The following is a 20,614-nucleotide window of genomic DNA, read 5'->3' as shown; positions in this document are numbered from 1 at the left end:
CTTAGCTCCAGTTTTGAGATGAGCAACCTTGGTCTTCTCTCTTATCTCTCGGTATGGAGATTGTGCAGTATTTCGAGCATATCTCTGTGATACAACAAAAGGTCTGGCCCTCAGCCTACTGCTTCAGTGACCAGCATTCGTGGAGGTCATACCAGCTGTTGATATCACTACCTACCCTTCGCTCAGCTAAATGACCTGCTGCCATCGACATTTCTTCATCTACGGCTTGCATTTTTGCTGTTGGTCATGGACAGCCAGTTGATGACCTCATTCCTCCTTTGCTGTTGTTTGTGGAGCTGCCATCTCAACCAATATACTTGTGCTTTTGCTGCCATGAGGACCTTTGGGTCCACTCCATTGCAGTCGGCATGGCATCATCTATATTGCTAGATTACTGTTGCTGCTGCGTTTCAGGATCCGTCTCAAGTGCGACATGCACGGAGCTCTTCTCAGCGCCTCCAGCACCACTCTCAATTCACCTAATCCCCGATCCTCTAGACACGGAGGTTTGAGACCCTAGTTGTACCACACACATTCATTATCATCTAAGCTACTGTTGTCGTACATTTTGCATCGCACTTTGCTTGCTCTAGCATTTCTTTACACTCCGGCGTTGCACAAGCTCGCACGCACATTTAAATGCAAGAGGATGATGAGTAGTCAGGCCAGGGGTGGCAGTTGATCTATGAAGCTAAGATGCAAGAGATACGAGCTTCCTCATTGGGACCAGCACACACGCAGAATCGCCAGCTTGAAGGCCTTGCCTCTCCAGCAGGTTCTAGAACCTTAGACGTCACCGTCACAGGTTTAGTAGGTCACCATGGTCGCTCGATTAGCAAGTTGGGTGCACATGGAGAGGGATCACGATGGTATTTAGTTTAAAACCTTGTTAGATAAGAAGAGGCCATGTGTCCTACAAGGCAAGTCTGACCATACTAGGACCCCTCGCACTTTCTCCCATACTTTTTGAGGGCTACCACAATACTAGAAACAAGGTAGCACATCATTGCCATATAGGCAAAAGATAACCTGCCATTTATCATAGTAGTTCATAAGTGTGAGCTCTATAGTAAGTACAAATCATGTAATAGCTTCCATCTAGACTCATGTAAGAGACAAAAAGGGATGGCAAGTGTGAGATCATTGAGGTGGCATCTCAGACAACTAAGGAAGATCGACGGTCCTATGGCAAAGACAACCTAGAAGCAACTTAGGTGGCCACAAACTCTCAACTACGAGTCTACTACTCTAATTAGATACAAAACAAGACCCCTATATTTGAGGACACTAAGAAGAAAGTGGAAAAGAACATTATGAGAATTGTTACAAATAGTATAACGGTCACGCAACTAATTGCACACTCGAATTACCAAGGATTGGCCTCCTCAAATCATAAAATTCGCTCCTTTTTTTTAACAATGATATGAGAAACTTTTTGATTAGTTAAACTCAAAGAAATCAGTGCAAACCCCACTAAAGTACACCATCTCATGAAGATTTGTATGATTAATGGGGATATCATGAAAGAAGCATCAATCCTCTTATTTTGGTATGCAAAAGAGTACTACAAGCCGTACTTAACCCGGGTGGGATAGGCTATTAGAATAACACTTTTGGCACCTTATGGAGTTCATGAGAAATAAAATGGTTTCAATTAGGAATAGTTGTAGGCTTATTGGGAGATCATTGAGGGGCAAGCTTTTCAAAAGATCATGGTCTCTAGAGTTATACCAGAGAGGTTGCCCAAGAGATTATTTGCCTTGTTTCCAAGGGTAACACAAACAAACTGTAGAACGCACAATTGAGACCAATTACCAAATTGGAAACTAATTACAAGATCCTAGGCAACATCTCAAGCTTTCTTCAGTGATGCCAAGATACAATCAATCCTACTTGAGCCTGCCTCTTTTGAGAGCATAGTATCCTAAAAAACAACTTTAATTTTTATGAGGGTACGCCTCTAATGATCTCAAAACAAATGGCATAATTATTTCAGTTCTACACGTTTAGAAAGCTCAAAGAAAACTAAGGGCATACTCTTTTGTCCAAGGCTAAATGCATGTTAATGGTGTCATAGGAGATCTAAGTGCCCTTTAACTTCACTTCTCTTCCTATTCATGGCAAAGGCTATGTAGAGACTAATAAGAGAGACCATAACTATTCGCCCTAGGATATATTTATGAAATGGTCACACTCATGAGGTATATCACCTCTCACAAGGATATCTAAATTGGATCATGTAATGGATAGGTAAAACAATTATACATATCTCCATCTAGTAAGGTAGTGATGAAAGCATAGTTAGGATAGTAGCATCCTTGGATACATCATTGACCTAAATCATGAGAGTAGAATCCAACTTATTAAGCATAGCACTAGATGCAATTTTCCATGTCAAGAGCATTCTGACGGACCCATTTGGATGTGAGCAAATATGAGAAGAATAGAGACTCCTTTAATTTCAAACGAACCGATGCAAAGATGGCTCTTTCCACCCATGCGCTTCCACTATGAAGTTTAGATGGTGATCCGAAACGATGATAGGCGAAGAGCTTAGGGTAGTTGGAAGAACTCTTATTAGGTGACAGATAGATTGATGAAGACTTTAGAGGGTCTTTCTTTTATAGCCCGAGAAGGTAGTCTGGTTGACAAGTCTTACCAGATTATAAACCTTCCTTAGTTGGCTAGAGAATATTCCAAAGAATAATCTTTTTACCGTCGGGCCAAGGGCATTGAGACTCCCCAGCTAGGTACTGCTTTCGCGGCCCTTGGATCCCAAAATAGGGGTCCCTGATAACTTCCATATCCTGCAACTCAATGCATTGTACCTTGAGTTGCTACTAGCACAACTACTCTATCTAACCCAAAGGCTAGATCCACAAAGATCACCTTTTTGCTATTCGGTCACATAGACCTCATCTGATATACAAGTTAAGACCCAACGGATATTTGTGCTCACACATGGTTTCTCCTCATAATGGAAGCCTTACAACTTTGAGTATTGTGGATCATTAGTGGCACCTTACGAGGGCGAAGTATTGAGCATATCTAGCATCCCCCTCAATGTCCACATCCACAAGTGAACTACATTCTTCGCCCAATGCTGACTCTCCAAAAATGAATTCAAAGGAGATTCTTTGTAAGAGTTTTGATGAAGATATCTAGTCCATTCTCCTCCGTTGTAGCTCTACTATCCCATGCTCAATCAAGTCATGTACATGGTGATATTAGATCTTAATATATTTGGTGTGTATATGAGAAACTGGAGTTTTAGCAATGGTGATACAACTCTGATTGTCACATCTTAGTACTATTGGATCTTCATCTTGTACTCCCATATGCCATAGAATCCTTCTTAACCATATTGTTACACGTACAGCAAAGCAAGGTGCCTTGTACTTTGCTTCAGTAAGAAGACAATACCATAGTCCATTGCTTTTTACTGATCCAAGAAAAAATTCGTGAACTTAAAGAGAGAAAAATATCCAAAAACTGATTTCCTAGAATCACTGTCACCTGCCCAATAATCTGAGTCATAGTTCCCCATAAGAGCACTTCCGAAAATGTATGTGATACCATAGTCAAGAGTTCTCTTCAAGAATCTGAGCATCCGCTATCGCAGCACGTAGGGTTGAAGGTCACCACAGGGGTTTGGCAAGAAAACTGGACAAGATAGTTGGAGATGCGTCTTCAAGAGATAAGTAGATTACAGTGAATGTTTAAAGGTTCAAGAGGTACTTCATGGTCAATCATAGGGGTTAGAGAGAGAAGAATGTATGAGGGTTCAAGAGCTTAGACTCCGGAGATGGTAGAGATAAGAGAAGAGTTGAAGGTTTCAAGCCAAGTCCTTGAAGATGTTAACAGAGCTTCCAACTGCATGTTCTTAGCAAAGATCACAAGAGTAATACCTCATAAGTTCTAACTCAAATTAAGCTTGTTTTTCTTGATTGTAAGAGCAATCACAAATTATGAAATCAAGTACAATATGCTATCATGTATTATAAACAACTCTGCTTCCCATCATTCATACATGATGTCATAGCATGAATCAACTTTGCATGGTTACATTCAATGTAGACTAAAAGGAACAAAAGCTTATGAGTCAATTACAAGGTTTGTAGAGCAAAGAGACTTGCTTCAAGAGGGCTTCAAATAGAGATCCTGTTAAGACAAGATACCACAGCCAAGAAATTAAGATATAAAGTTCCTCTTATTCAACTCAAAGCATCTTTGAATGGTCTACAAACATTGCCCTGCCATAAGGGCACATAAAATTTGACAAGATGTCTTTTGTAGAGCAAGAAATGATTTAAAAGAATTCTACTATAGCTAAATCTCTGAATATGGCTGAAGATATCAACCCAAATCAGCCCAAATATCTTTTGGAATTCACCTCTGATAAAAGCATAAACTTCCCCTAACACGATGTGCATAAAACCTCCAAATATAAGTGTCTATCATATCATAAGAAGCAAAAGAGAAGAAAAAGGACCCGCTGTCCACAAATTCACTATGTAGGCTGCCTATTTCAGCCCATATACAAGGCTTCTACCTTCCAAGAAGACACTTTGATGCAGTACAAAAATAGCCCTATAATCAGGAGCATATATCCAGCAAAAACAGCCCTATAATCAGGCGCATACAAAAACAGCCCTATAATCAGGAGCATATATCCAGCAAAAGGTAGCTTGCAATAGGCTTGTAGGAGTAGGAGAGAAGAAGGAAATCATGTTGCCCTTGTCAGCCCTATTATTGGCTTCTTATTTCAGCTCATGCATGTACATAGAACAATCAAGATTCTCTCTTGATACCCCTTCCACAATGCTTATGCAATCAATTTGCATTAAGCGTATCAATGTCAAGTAAGACCAATGGTTGATCATGAATCATCAAGAAGAGAAGGATAAGTGCTGCTGCCCACAATTCTTTGTTTGGGCTGAAATATTCAGCCCACTTTCTTTACATAAATAAGTCAAGAAGGCTCCTTGACACTCCTCTCTTCAGGCTTCCACAATGGTAGATTGTAGTACGCTTCTAAGTGCAAGAATGAGTCCTTTGTATCAAGATTAATCAATAAAGCAAGTAGATGAACTTCAGCCCTTCAGATTTCAGGATTGAAAGATCAATAGCAGTCCCTATTCAACTCTTAAATGACTCAAGAGAATGAATTTAATGTCTCTCTTGACATGGGAGATCAAACTCAGCATATAGAGGAATACACAGGTCAGGCCTAGTCCTTTTCTCAAGACTCCTAATAGAGCTCCCCTCTGTATGGGCTGCTGCCCTTTAAATACACAGTTCTTGCCTTGTTTGGACAGCCACAAATACTGTTCTTTCTCTGCTATTGCATAAATAAAAGCACTACTTAATTGGCAAGAAATGAAGGTTCCTCCGCTCCTTTATTCCCAAGCTTGAGTTGCATGGTAAAACTCCACTTTGTATAGCACATACAAGATTCGAATCTTCCAGATCATTTTCTCCCAGCCTGCACCCTTATTCAACCCCGAAATTTGGGCTGGCTCTCCTTGTTTACATCTTTACTCTCTTGCCAAATTCTTGTTGCATATAAATCACATAAGGCATATACAATGTCCTATGCTTACAAACATAGTAAACTTCTTGAACTTAAGTGATTCTTATTTCTAATGAACTTGTGAGTCATGTTTTTAAAGTAACTTTATCACTAACATATGTAGTCAGGGCCTCATCCAAGCCATATGATTGTCCATGATCATATGTAGCATGACTTGCAAAACTTGTCAAACAACTTTATATAAGCAATACAAGGAAGGTTAAGAGTAAGTAACCAAGATCAATCATCTTGTCAAGGACTCATGATACATTTATTGCATTTTAAGGCACAAAGCCCCCATCTTTATTCCACCATGCCATATGCTAGTGGACTTAGGTTTTTAAAATTTATTGCACTAGGCAAGTCTCCATGCAACATGTCTAGATTACAAGTGACTAAGTGATATATGTAAAGGATAAAAGTTTTATGTTTAGACCATGGGCAAAGAATCCCATGACACCGCATCCTAGTTTTCCAATGACTTTCTCGTGGTTTGTTTGAGAACCTACTCAAAACACCAATAACAAAATTGATATCTGACATGGTGTTATTCAAGTAGATGAGGCTACAAACCAACCTCTTGTACCTCCCAATGTCCACTAGTACTGATGTATCCTCAATAGATAACTTCACATTGACCTCCATAGGTGTAGCTATCTCCTTACACTCAATCATGTCAAATGCTTTCAAGATCTCCCATGCATGCTTCTTTTGAGAGATGAAAATTTTACCAGAGACTTCAATCCCTAAACAATAGTGCAACAAGCCCAAGTCTGTCATTTCAAACTCAAAGCTCAAAGCCTTTCAAGTCTAATGGATCATATCTTTATAATCACCTGTAATAAGAAGGTTGTCCACATATGGACAATCGCTATAGACTTTTTACTATCCCTGTAAACATACAAGTCAGCATTTGAGGCACATCTTTTGAAATTTAAACCTAGAAAGAATTGATCTATCCGTTGGTACCATGCTCTAGGGATTTGTTTTAGCCCACACAATGCCTTCTTCATCTTACAAACTTTGTTCTCAGAATGGGGGGTTCTCAAACCCTAGTGGTTGAGCTACATACATCTCCTCCTTGAGGTCACCATTCATTTTGATATCCATTTGGTAATTGGTCACTTCTTATAAGTAGCCATTGCAAGTACTGTGTAAATAGTGGTCATTCTAGCCATTGGAGCAAATTATTCTTGAAAATCGAATCCTTCAACCTATGAAAATCCTTATACAACGAACCTGGCTTTGTACTTTCCTAAGCTCCCATCAGCCTTACACTTTACCTTTTAGACTTACTTGGTGCCAATAATCTTCCTCTTTTTTTGCCGATCCACTAACTCCCAAGTATCATTCTTCATTATGCTATCATACTCAACTTACATAGATGCTCTACATTCTAGATCAGCAAGTGTTTCTTTCAAGTCTGCTTGCTTCTTTACTTTTCTCATAAGCTTAGCCATCAAGGCCATATTGACTATGTGAGCATAAGCCTTTCTTTGCTCCTTTGCTCTCAAAGACCTCCTTGGTCCATTTGTCTTTTCCTCAATTGTAATAGGCATAGGATTACTATGATCATAGAGCTCCTTCACCCATCACGACAATGGCTTTTTCGGTGGCATGATTACAGATTGGTGAACTTTTTTCTGATGATGCTTTCTTCTCCTTGAGAGTAGGGATAGCTCTTGGGATAGATTCATAGTAGACTACTTGCTTAATAATAAAGTGAAAAAATCTATATTCTCCTCCTTTACTATATGTGGGTGCTCCTTGAATACCACATCACAGCTCGTTATGATCTTCTTTGCCTCTTGGTCATACAATTTGTAAGCCTTTTGCTTATCATTATAACCCAAGAAGATACATTTTATGCTTTTTGGATCTAACTTGTTTTCCTTATTCTTTGAAACATGTGCATAACATTGACATCCAAAAATACTATATTAGAGAATTCGAAAATCTCCCAAGTTCTACTCTTAGATTTGAAATAAAGACTTGACCATATGGCTAAATCTTAATCCATTTTTTGAAGATAGAACTTGGTACTATCATCTATATAGTATTTAGAAAAAGTTTCACCTTCAAGGAAGGGGGTAACAATTTGACCATGTGACCAAATATTGACCATCCTATAAATTTCCAAAGTATATGAAAATTTTCAAACTCCCTAATATAGTGTTCAAAAGTTTTAAAATGTGAGACAAGTGGTTTCTTACCAGAATAGGCCTCATGAGGAGCTTTGTCCTTCAGAGTCTTTGTATAACTTTGATTTCAACATTTTTGCTGAGGTGTATAAAGTGTCATTAATTAATGCTTAATCCCTTTGCTCTTGCAAAAGTTTTCAAACTCCTTTGAGTTGAACTCACCACGACCATTTGTTCTAAACTTCTTTGCACTTTGTTTTGTTTCATTCTCAATAAGTTTCAATCATTTTTTAAACTTATCAAAAGCTTGAGCCTTATCATGAATGAACTACACCCACATCTTCCTACTATAGTTGTCGATGATCAACATAAAATAAGAAGATCCTCCTAATGCTTTTATAGGTATTTTACAACACAAGTCAATATGCACCAAATCTAGAGGAGTCTTCGCTCTTTTCTTGCTTTCTTGTGGAAATGCCTTTCTTTGTTGCTTACCTATCATATAAACTTCACATGGTTTTTTTATTTCAATTAGGTAGATAATCAACCATACCTTGCTTGTGCATCTCCTTCAACACCGCAAAACCAATGTGACCAAATATTTCATGTTGATGTTTACTTGTGCCCATATCAGCGATGGCTGTAAGAGCACTTAGCTCATACACGTTATTTCTCCTTTCTCCTTTGGCAATAACTTTGCTAGTAGTGTCAATAATTTCTACATCCCTCTTAGTGAATCTCACTTCATGGCCAATATCAGTTATAGAAGCAACTAGTAGTAGATTTCTCTTAATCTCTGAAACATACAACACGTTTGAAAGATTCTTAAGTTTACCATTTACAACAGGGCATTTTGCATCATTTCCAACTGTTACGGTGATGGATTCTTACCAAGGCTTCATAGGACTATATAGACCTTTCTTGTTGGTCATGTGACAGGAGGCGCCACTATCCAATATCCATGAGTCAGTGTTAGATATTTATTATACGAGGAGCACACTTCCTCAATGGTCGCCATGAATAACCCCAACTCTACTTCAACCGTATTAGTTGTCTTCTTTTCTTTAGTCTTTATGGTGCTATTTTTTTCATCTGCCTTCTTGACATGACAATTTGCAATTATATGTCATTTCTTCTTGCAATAGAAACACTCTCCTTGAAACTTTTTTTTTTACCACCCTTTATTCTTTTTGTCACCATTGGTAAAGGAACCACCTTTGTCTTTTGCATTGACAAAGAATGTAGCATCTCCATTGCTACTACCTTATTGGGCTTATAGCCTTAACTCCTCTATTAGTAGTGTACAAAATTTCTCAAACGTCAAAGCTTGGGATTTCACTTGAGTGTTTAGAACAGTGCCCAATCCATTAAACTTTTGTGGATAAACTTGAAGACACCTTCGAGCTAGCTCCTCACTAGTCTTTTGTATTCTAATGCTAGCCATCTAGTCATGTAGATTCTTGATCCGAGTGATAAATGCTTCAATTGCCTCTCTCCTTCAGCAAACTTTTCTGCTACTAGTTGATTCTCTAAATTTTGAATCCTTGTTTGATTTTGTGTTTCATACTGGCTCCTCAATACATTTCAAGTCTCTAATGCTTTGGTTGTGTACTAAATCAAGATCAAAACATTGTCAAAATAGCTTGTAATTAACATACACAGTGCATCTACGTTTCTTCCTTTCCAAGCTCATAGAAGATCTGCATTTTGAGGAATCATAACTCCCGAAAAACATCATCTTTTTGCCATTTAATCACATAGCCCTCATCTGATATACAAATCAGGACCCACCTAATGTTTGTGCTCACACATAGCTTCTCGTCATAATGGGGGCCTATTTTGAACACCATGGATCATTGGTAGCACCTTAAGAGAGTGGGATATTAAGCATATCTAATATAAGGTTCCCTTTAATACCCAAGGATTCATTCCATGTAAAACATTTATATCACTTGCATTTAAGACTATTTTAAAAACCCCTATTTGCGAAATTTTTGTGAACTAGAGCACAACTTATTTCTATTCAACAATGTGAATTCTTTTTTCTTAAACTCTATGATGCAAGCAAGAAAGCATACAAACATGAATGACAATTGCATTTTCTTTGGGTCTCATCGCACAAGGCCTTGATTAGGATTCTATTTTGCAAAGAAGCATTAAAGTAGTATTAAAATTATCAACTAGGAGCTGATGCACATGATCGAACTAATAAAGGGATGTTGTCCTGCTCTAAAAGCAATACTAACTCTCAACTTTGATTCTTTTTTATCGGCCTTGATTAGGAGTTGTTTGGTAGGCACCTTTAAAATTTATAAGGTATGTGAGAGTCATTATTAAATCCTATTCTCACCATGCCTTGGACACCCAAAAAACATTTGTTGCATTGATTCAATAGTTTGCTCCTCTAAAAATCGTAGTTTTTTAAATGCACGAAAAGGTTGATGAAATTGGTTGGTTTCTTAATGGCATCCCTTGACTAGCTAGGAAAGGACATTAACGAGCTATTTATCGAGAGGCATTTTCTATTTTGTAAAATGAATATGTAGAGTCAAAAGAGAGTTGCACACTCGATGCTTGAAAGAAACCTAGGTGTAGTGTAGTCCCACCTTCAAATGTTAAAATTTACTTTTAAAAATAAAATTTGAAGGTGGAAAAATCTACAAATCTTGGAACATTTTAGTGTAATTTTCCCACAAAAACCTCTAAAATTTGAGAAAAAACCCTCTTATCTTCCTACCCACCCGAAGGTTCTGCAACTTTTGGGAAAAAGATTTATTTGGAGCACTGTGCACACGGCACAGGAAGATGAGCCGCTTCTCAGCCATATATTTTACAATTAGATAACGTTTTCATAGGTACTGGCGAGTCGCATCAAGCATGTGCCCTGGAAGGACAGAAAGGCGCCTTGCAGATTGCCAACTTGCCAGTACTCTTCGGCAGGTAGAGAGTCGAGACTCGAGAGCCGAGACTTCGCGTGGTCTGGTCTCCTTTTGAAATTTGTGTACCTGACACATATTGAGTTATATGGCAGACTGCAGTTCAGGGAAGAATCAATATGCAGCCTGCCTATTGCATGAACCAGATCCGTCCAGGGCGCAGCCAAAACGAGGAACACGCTAATGATGGCAGTAACAGCCCTTATCTTTGTCAGCTTCTATGGCCTCACGAGTCACATCATGATTTATCAGGCTGCTAGAAAGCTTCGGGCGTCAGCAATCCTCTGCTTTTAGTGACGGCTATCTTACCAAACCGTGTTGCGTTACAGATGTCCACAATGAATGTTCTAATATTGGGATGTATTCTTCTTTTGACACGCCTGCAGCATGCATAGTGGAAGCATTCCTGTGATGATGCCTCGGCAGCATGAAATACATTCTTGTGCTGACACAAGCATTTCTGCAATGCAATCTCAGAAGAATACCGGTTTGCCCAAATCTGAATCAGTGATGACATCTAGAAAGGCCAAGCTTGCGCAATAAATATAGCGTGCTCAATCCTCCCACCTTTCGCCATTCCTGGCCGTCTTCACTCAGAAGCGGTGGTTATAATAATGTGTGGGCTATTTCTTCCTTCACATGACATTCTTGTATTGTGCACATACAGTTCTCCTCTCCCCCTTGAAATGTTGATGTCTTTCTATTGCGTTGCAGACATGAGGATGGGTGGTGGTGCTGGTTGTAAATGAGCCTTGCGCATATAGGAAAGGTGTTTTGAAGCAGTATATCTTACATAACGCAAGGGACGACCTCCCAGTAGTATTCCCAAACATATAAAATACGTCCAATACTAAAGAATAATACGGGACTTGCAAAGTCTCCTACAAATTGTTTCTGTATGTTAGTTTTCTGAATGTGTATCTGGAGCTAAAACGATGGCCCTTGGGATCGATTGGGGTGTCAGCTAATTGTAACTAAGGTCTATCCGTGACTGCCAGTGTGGGAAACTGCTTGGAAGCTGGACAATGATGCCTGAGAGAGGAAGAATCGAGTATACACGAGTAGACTGACTTAACTGAAAGTCTGCAAATCATATAACCAAAATATATAACGTCTGATTGAATCACACACACAGAGATTTGGCATCCTTCAGGATGACACAACACACACTGCACATTTTACGTCTTGTTGGAAGAACACGCAGTACAGAAAAAGCAAATACAGGCAGTGATTGGATTGAGAGGGACCTTGAGATTGATAAGCGAGGGGTCTTGCTTGAGAAGGTAGAGGATGGCAAAGAGATCGTCGGCATCCACATCAGTGTCGAGTAGGATTTGCGTGGGACGATGTCCTGCGACGACGCTATTAATCTGCTTCATCATGATCAGCATCACCACCACCATCATCATCATCATCATCATGGTGCGCAGGCAGAAGAGAACCACACTGCAGCTTCCCCCTCGAACCTTTGATGGCAGCCTTAACATCATCATAATTGCAGCAGGATGATCAGCTCAGGATTAATAGGAGTGCTATCCTTGCGATATTCGTGCAGAGACTGCTAGCTCGACCTACCCCTCTGAGAGAGAGAGAGAGAGAGAGAGAGAGAGAGAGGGAGGGAGGGAGGGAGCCTCTCGTGTCTCGCCCTCCAACTTCGTAAACCCATGCATTCGAATAATCACATATAATAATCACATAATAATAAAGAAGAAACAGAAGCGACTCGCGAGGCAAAGATGATAAAAACAAATAAACTGCTAACCAATCCAAAAATAAATAAAATTACGATGGACGTCTCCAAATAGCCGAGCTGCATTATTGACTTTATTGGCAAGCTTTTTTGTGCGTACTTGGAAGTTGGAAAATTTACGTTTCTCCGCCATCAGCAACGACTTTCTTTGAGCTTGGCCTTTGAACTTTTGGAAATCCAACGCGATCTCCGCTTCTTTCGCCGTCACACACGCAGCGTACAAGTAATTAATTACTATACGATAGTTTAGTAAGCCTACAGGCGCATACACACACGCACGTCGCACGCATACCAGCAGACACAAAACATAAGCCTAAGCCAAAGGTCGCGATCCTTATTCAATCATTTGAGTAGGGACCATTGACCAAGAGAAGAGACTTTCCGAATCTTAAGAGACGCACGAGAAAGCAAAAACACGAGGGACGTGCAAGCCTAGCCTAGCCTGCATAAAGCTCAGTAAGTCCATCGTGTGAGAATGGTCCTCCAGGCTCCTTGTATTCAAAATGTGTATTCTTAGAAAATTGAGATATACCAATAGACCCGAATCTCCATTTAAAAGAACGTGCACTATATATATGGTCATCTAATGTAAAAGTTTTAATGCATATTCAGGATTCACTTGGGTTTCATATTTCTTTAGATCATAAAAGAGATTATGTATAAACTTATGTTGTCTGTCTTTCTATAGTGCTAGACATGACTAAAAAATGTGATAAATGTATATTTAAATTATAAGATATTATTTGAGATTATACAACATCTATGAGGCTCGACATACATAAGTTCTAATAAGGTCTTTAATCTCTAAATATTGCTAGTTTGGGAATATTGAGAGCAAATGTACCCAATTTCAAGATTCCTTCTAACTAGCTACTTTCTCCATATCATTAGGAAAAAATGGACTCTTTTTAGACTCTTAAAAAAATTCTGGCCTAAGCGGTGGGTCTTTTGGATAGTCCAGTAGGGAAGCAAGATGTCGAAATCCATGGAGGGTGAAACTTCTCTCTCCAAATCTTGGTTTTTTTATTTTTTTTTTAAGTATTGGGAGATTTTAAAAAGATGGAATGACTAGTGCACAAGTTTTGAGAATCTCTATCTCATAGTCCCCATCGCCTTTCACTGTTTTTCAATTTCACTTGTTTTTCCTCCCACGAAATTAGTTTGACCCAAAAATTGAATATCAAACTCTTTTTCTTCTCTTCTCTATTTTGGCGAATTTTTGCAACTATCCAAGCTCTGTAATAAGATTAATTAGAGTTTTGATCTTTCTACTCACTCCTACAATTTCTTCTTTGTGTAGTTGTAGATTTTGGACAAAACATAGATGCACATCTCTCCTTGCATTTTCTCTTTTATGATGTTTTTTAGTAGGGTTGATATGGGTAGCTCTTTTTGATGTCTTCTTGCGGAAATCATTTTGGTTAAGAAACATAGATATATGTATGTGTGTGTATATGTGTATGGTTTCTCTTTTCTATTGTTAGGGTTTAGAGCTTGATGCTAGTTCTAACTCTTATTGCTGTCTTCTTGTAGAAATCATTTTGGGTTAGAAGTATAGCAGCTCATTTCTCTCTTTGTTCTTCTTCTTTGCTATAATTTAGGATTTAGAATTTAATATTGTTTTTAACTCTTGTTATTGTTTTCTTGCAAAGAACATTTTGTGATTGGATAGGTACTCATGTGTGTGTGTGTGTGTGAACATTTGTGAGTTTGGTGACTAGCAAATTAGAAATTTATTAACTCTTGGGAAGCTAATCCACAATTTGTAAAAAACATACCATTCATTTTCATCAATTTTACGAGGTTGTTTAAAATCCCCCACATGAAGGTGCTCTATTATCTTTTTCTTTACTTTTGTACAATAGGTATTTTTAAACCCTAATATCTTTTTCTTTACGTTTTATATGATAGATATTTTAAAGTGATACATATACAAAATGTACGAGACCTCCTCCTAGTATATTCTTGAATGTAAATAAGTCATATAGTAGACCAAACATGAGACTTTGCTTCTATAAGTTGTTTCTCTATGCTAAGGTTGGTTACACACCAAATGGTAGATGTTGGCCGACCCTTGTCCCTAGAGTGTGGGCATGCAAATTTTTGAAATTGGGTGTAGATGTGGACATAATGCATTTTCATTTTAAATTGATATAATTTACAAAAAATAAAAATTATTATATTTATAAATTTTTTGATTGGTTGCAAATGTGAAAGGTGCACCCTTGTTCATCACTTCACAAATTAGGCGGGCAAGGCTCCCCTTCCAAAAGTGAGTGGGGACGTACGCCATTCGGTGTGTAACCAAACTAATTTTTAGACTTTGTATGAGGAGCTAAAAATGCGGTCCTTGCAATGAAGGGGAGCTAATTGTAAAGGGGCATCAGGGACCGGCAGGGAGAGGAAACTCCTTGGAAACTGGGCAATGCTAGCCGAGAGGGGAAGAATTGAGTATGATAGAGTAGACTTGCTTAAATTAGGAAAGTCTGAAAATCACATTACCAAAATAATGTCTTGACTCTTGAGTGAGTCACACACACACACACGCACACAGATTTGACATCCTTGAGGGAGGAAAAACAAACACGGAGGACACGCGCGGAGAAAAGCAGTGAAATTGGATTGAGAGGGACCTTGAGATTGATGAGCGAGGGGTCTTGCTTGAGAAGGTAGAGGATGGCAAGGAGATCGTCGGGACCCACATCAGTGTCTAGCAGGATTTGCGTGGGACGACGTCTTGCGACGACGCTATTCTGCTGCTTCATCACCATCACCACCTGCACCACCATCATCATGCTGCGCAGGCAGAAGAGAACCACACTGCAGCTTCCCCCTGGGACCTTTGTCGATGGCCGCCTTACCAGCATCATTATTGGATGAGGGTGGGATGATACTCAGGAAGAACTGCTAGCTGCGGCTACAGACACAGAGAGAGAAAGAGTCTGGCCCTCCGGCTTCATTACCCCATGCATTCAATCACATATTGAAGAAGAAATAACAGAAACTAAAGCAATTATTAATTAACAAGATAATTCACGTTTGCTAGCTTTTTCTTGAGCTTATTTCCCTTCGTCGTTAGGAATTGCTTTCTTTTTGTTTTTGTTTTTTTGCGTTCGAACTTTTCGAAATCTAGCACGATCCCCTCTCCTGGTGACTCGTAGTCCTCCTTACGTTCACACACGCGGCACACGATTATGTATATATATATATATATATATGTATGTATGTATGTATGTATACGTATTCACACTATAATGCCAACGTACTAGCCGACACAAAACATAGCCTCACTGCCACTCAGCCTTCAGGCAAGAATACCGACCGGCGACGCGGTCCTTCTTCAATGAATCATTTTGAATTGGGGTGGGGCCCGCGACGATCCGAATCTTAGAGTTAGAATCTTCACCACACCGCTCCCCGTGTCCCACATTTTCTTCTTCCATTCTACTTGTCTTCTGGTCTTTGAACTTTAAGCCTTCCTTGAACGACGTTCATACTCCGAGAATGGTCGGTCCTACTACAGACTCCTTGTACACAAGCTGAATATCCTTCGAAAATTGGAATTTTACCTATAGACTCGAATTTCCAATTAAAAGATTGTGTACTAGGTCCCATGTATGGTCATCTTACACATATGTCTTAATGCCTACTCGGGATTCACTTAGGTTTTATATTTCTTCATATCGCAAAAGAGATTTTGTATAACCTTATATTGTTTTTCTTTCTATAGTGCTATCTAGAAATATGATAAATATATGCTTAATTATATAAGATATCCATTGAGATTACACAAAGTCCATGAGCCGTTTAGAATGTAAGCTTTAATTATAAGGTCTTTCATCTCTAACTATTGCTAGGTTGGGAATGTTGAGAGCAAACGTGCCCCTCATGCACCTAATATCCACATTCCTTTTAAGTAGCTAATTGCTCAACTTGGTGAATTCGAAAGCTCTAACATTGTACTTTCTATATTATTATACAAGGTTAGATATACATGCAACTTTTATCTTCATGTTGAAATTGAATAGTAAACTACAAATTGATAACTCTATTGCACAAAATTGAAACGATACACATGGGGAGAATAGAAACAAACGTAAAAAGTGAGGCATAATACAAACTAGATGCAATATTCCCCCTATACATTGAGAGGGCTCGCTTGAGTGCATGTATTATTGGTGTTATTGATCTTGTACCCAAAATAGAATATTATATCCTTGTTTTGTGCTCTTTCCATGAAAGATCCTCTTTTTCTAAAATCCTTATAATATTTAAAATCCTAAACAATATGTTTGGAGCTCAACTAAATGATAATGCCTAACCTTAGGATTAAAAAGCATACTATCATATAAAATGTCTTGCACATTAAGTACATAGGCAATACATTTCAAAACAATTATCTACACTTCGTCTAACACTTCCTTAATAAGCTATAAATTTCTCCAATCTCCGATCTAATTATCTACCCACCAATACCACAAAACACATTAATGCTCCGATCATCCACCTAGCATGATGTGACCAATACTACATGTTCACACATACAAGTGATGACCGTGCCATCAAATGATCACAAATAAAAAATCCACATAAGATATAATCAAATCACTTATTTAAATTTACTACATCGATAATCATAACATATCTAGACATAAATTTCAAGTAAAATAATGCTTCCATACTTTTATTTTATGCCTACCAAATCACGTCGCATGCTTAGCTTTTCCTTTTGTCCATTTACGCCCATACATCATGGTATATGCTTAACTTTCATTTGAAAAGCTAAATGTATATGCTACTATATGTTAGATATGCATATAATTAAAAATAGAGGCCTTCATACTCAAAAAATCAGTAACATCTATATGCTAATTTTGATCATACCTTTGAGGCTACAATCCAAGTAATTACACATGCAACTTAATACCACTTTTGGGATACAAATTTTCTAGATTCTTGGAACTTAAAATTAGAAAAAAAATGTGATTTTATAAGACTTGAAAATGGTAAGCTCATGAAAGGTTTTAAAATTTTTTCAAATTAAAAGTGCCCTACTATCGTGCATCTATAGCCCACGCTCTTGTATATTAAGGCACTTTTCATTGGTGTTATTGCACATTGAGGTGCTTTTCATCAGCAAGTTGGAGTCCCATAGCGGTCCACCTTTAAGAAATCATCTATATAATATGCGTTCAAAGAATATTCAAAAATGACCCATTTTACTTAACTAAACTTAAATTTTTTTAAAATAATTAAAAATCCATTTTTATAAATATAATCTTGTAAATTTTACTAAGTATAATACCCTTTCTTTTGAACTCATGTGGTATCTTATGTGTTCTATAAGGTGGACTTCCCAAGGTTGGAGCATGCTCGCAACATAACAAGTTAGTGTACTCATCATAGTTGTTGTCTACATAAAGACCAAGCCATAGTTACTATTTATTGTCATAAGTTGTATATTAGCCACAAGCTTTGGTTTGATCACTTTAGCACACTTTATATCAATCCTCTCAATGGTGAATTTCAAACATAATGTTCAATATGTATACCATGAAATTAAGAGATTATGTAACTAGTTAAGAAAACATTGTTTAGTCCTAGAATCTAGTGTGTGTGTGTGTATGGCACATATCAATTATGTAATTTTAAGGAGGAGTCCAACATTCACTACAAGGAGATGGGCCAATAGCGATGCCTATTTTCTGACGTAAATTAGCGATGTAGAATAGTGACCCACATTGCAACACAAATATTGACAGTAGACCGAGAAAAGAAAAGCATCGAAAACTTGAGGCGGCATTTTTATAGACTAGTTATGAACGAGAACAAAAGAGAGAGTATGAGAGCTCAAAGGAGAGAGAGAGAGAGAGAGAGAGAGAGAGAGAGAGAGAGAGAGAGAGAGAGAGAGAGAGAGAGAGAGGGGGGGGGAACTCACCACCACCTCTACCATTATTGTTGCCTCGTTGCCATCCCTGAAGAAGAAAGAGAGGGGTGCAAAGGAGAAAAGGGAGGGAAGCCATGAAGGTGAAGAAGAAGGAGAGAGGGGTGCAAAGGAGAAAAGGAAGGAAAGTTATGGAGGTAAAGAAGAAGGAGAGAGGCATGATGGGTTTCATCTTTGAGCCTTTGAGGTTAGTACATGGTCTCTCATTTCTTTGTTTTTTATTTTCTTATTTTCTCTCTTTATTTTTATTTGTGGAGAGATGCATTGAGAGAAAGGGAGAGAGGGAGGGAGAGAGAGAAATAGAGAGAAGAGGGGAGAGAGAGGAAGAGAGAAAGGGAGAGAGAGAGGACTTTATGAAAAAAAGAGAGAAGGAAAGAGAGAAAAAGAAAGGGGAGGGAAACAAAGAGAGAGAGGGAGGGAGAGAGAAACAAAGAGAGGGAGAGATAAAGAGAGATAGAGGGAGGGAGGGAGGCATTGAAAGAGGGAGAAATAGAAAGATGGATGGAGGGAGAGAGAGATAGAGAAACAAAGCGAGAGAAGGAATATAGAAAACAATAGAGAGAGGATGGGAGGGGAGAGAGAGAGAGAGAGAGAGAGAGAGTACAAGGATTTGAGCTTATAGCGACGGCGGGTAGCGGCGTCGCTATTTTTTTACCGACGCAAATAGCGACGGTCCACAGGGAAAAAAACGGGCCGAAACCGAGCGCGGCTTTATTTCACGTTTTTGTGTTTTGTGTTTTGAGAGCGAGAGCAAGGGAGAGAGCGACCGTCGTGAGAGAAGGAGAGGAAGAAGACTTGCCGCTGCTGCCGCCGTTGTTCGCAAAGGAGAGGAGGAGCCTTCATCGCAAAGAGGAGCCGCCCCACACTCGCCATATTTCATCAGTGAGTCTCCCTCTCTCCTTCTTTTACTTGTTTAAGGTTTAAATCACTTTCTCTTTTGCTTGTTTAGGCGAGGAAATGAGAGAGAAAGAGAGGGAGAGGGAGAGGAAGGGGGAGGAAATGAGAGAGGGAGAGAAAGAGAAAGAGAGGGAGAGTGCATTCTCTCTCTTCCTCTCCCTTTTGCTTGTTTAAGGTTTAAATCACTTTCTCTTTTGCTTATTGAGGAGAGGAAATGAGAGAGAGGGAGACGGAGACAGAGACGGAGAGAGAGAGAGAAAGAGAAAGAGAGGGAGAGGGGGGGGGAGGAAATGAGAGAGGGAGAGAAAGAGAAAGAGAGGGAGAGGGAGGGAGAGTGCATTTTCTCTCTCCCTCTCCCTTTTGCTTTTGGAGAGTGTTAGGATATATTGTGAGAGGGAGAGAAAATGAGAGAGAAAGAGAGGGAGAGGGAGAGAGAGGGAGAAAAAGAGAAAGAGATGTATACTCAAATGGATAGCTTTATGGAGATGTATGTCTACTCAAATGGATAGCTTTTGTCTACTCAAGATGTAGTCCACCTGTGTGTGTATATATTGGAACGATAACATATCCATGATTATGGTAATGGTATGCACTTTGCTTTTTTTATGGGTACCATTACATCGACTCCTTAAGAGGGCTAAAAATTAGTCATACGCTTACATTGTTACGAGAAACCTGCCCGCGGTCTTCTAACTACGTAATATCTAAGTATGCATGAGCACTCATATAATATATGGATCGAAATATATACACTGTTTAGGTCCTCAAGTGTAGGACAATACTCTCATCTTGCTTAGAGTTCGACGTATCTCCCAAACTAATTGAACTATGTCTTGTGCATGATAGGGAAGACTAGCACTACCCCTAGGGAGAGATCACCTATGAGAGGTTTTCAATTGCAAGTATTGAAGACTCCAACGAAAGTGTCGTTCGCTCTTCATCGACACCCAACTCTGAATTCTTATCCTTTATCATCCTGCAAGCCCGTTAGGAATTGTCATGTGCAGAATCCCCAACAAACCAACACTTGTGCTAGCCATCAGTGCAATCCCCAACAAAGAACAGCCCTACCACCACCTCCAACAACCCTACCACTAGCCACATAAGCCACCAACATGCCCCCAACGACCTTCCTCCACACCACCGCCAGCACTCCACGGCGACCACCACTGATGTCTCTTCCACCCACGTCTTCAGTGCATGCCAAAGCCTGCTACCTACGACGGTAAGTGCCATGGGACTGGCACTCGTCTAGGAGGGGGGTAATATTAGCCTTTAGACGAACAAGGTGAAAAATCTAAAAAAGCTAAAGCAGAAGACAAAGGCCAAGGCAAAGTGAAACAGAAGACGAAGGCGTGCCAAGAAAAATTTAGA

The 20,614-nt window shown here is 39.1% G+C and overlaps 1 protein-coding gene across 3 annotated transcripts in view; it reads right to left on the bottom strand.

Moving 5' to 3' along the window:
* The window catches only part of NSH3 (inosine-uridine preferring nucleoside hydrolase family protein), a 92,568-nt gene extending 77,234 nt beyond the window's left edge, over window positions 1–15,334 (bottom strand). For 2 of the 3 annotated variants that reach the window (XM_087675014.1, XM_087675016.1), the window contains exon 1: window positions 11,897–12,321. In XM_087675014.1, the coding sequence (XP_087531140.1) occupies window positions 11,897–12,142 (246 nt within the window). In that variant the 5' untranslated portion in view covers window positions 12,143–12,321. Of the gene's footprint in view, window positions 1–11,896; window positions 12,322–15,032 lie in introns of those variants that run through there. The other variant, XM_087675015.1, reaches the window with a different exon arrangement.
* Window positions 15,335–20,614: the final 5,280 nt, after the last annotated feature.

The sequence above is a fragment of the Lygodium microphyllum genome, chromosome 3 (genome assembly GCF_053477565.2).
Source record: "Lygodium microphyllum isolate KBCC chromosome 3, Lygodium_microphyllum_v1.1.10, whole genome shotgun sequence".
In the NCBI taxonomy this organism is placed as follows: Eukaryota; Viridiplantae; Streptophyta; class Polypodiopsida; order Schizaeales; family Lygodiaceae; genus Lygodium; species Lygodium microphyllum.
This window is presented reverse-complemented; position numbering and strand designations above follow the sequence as displayed.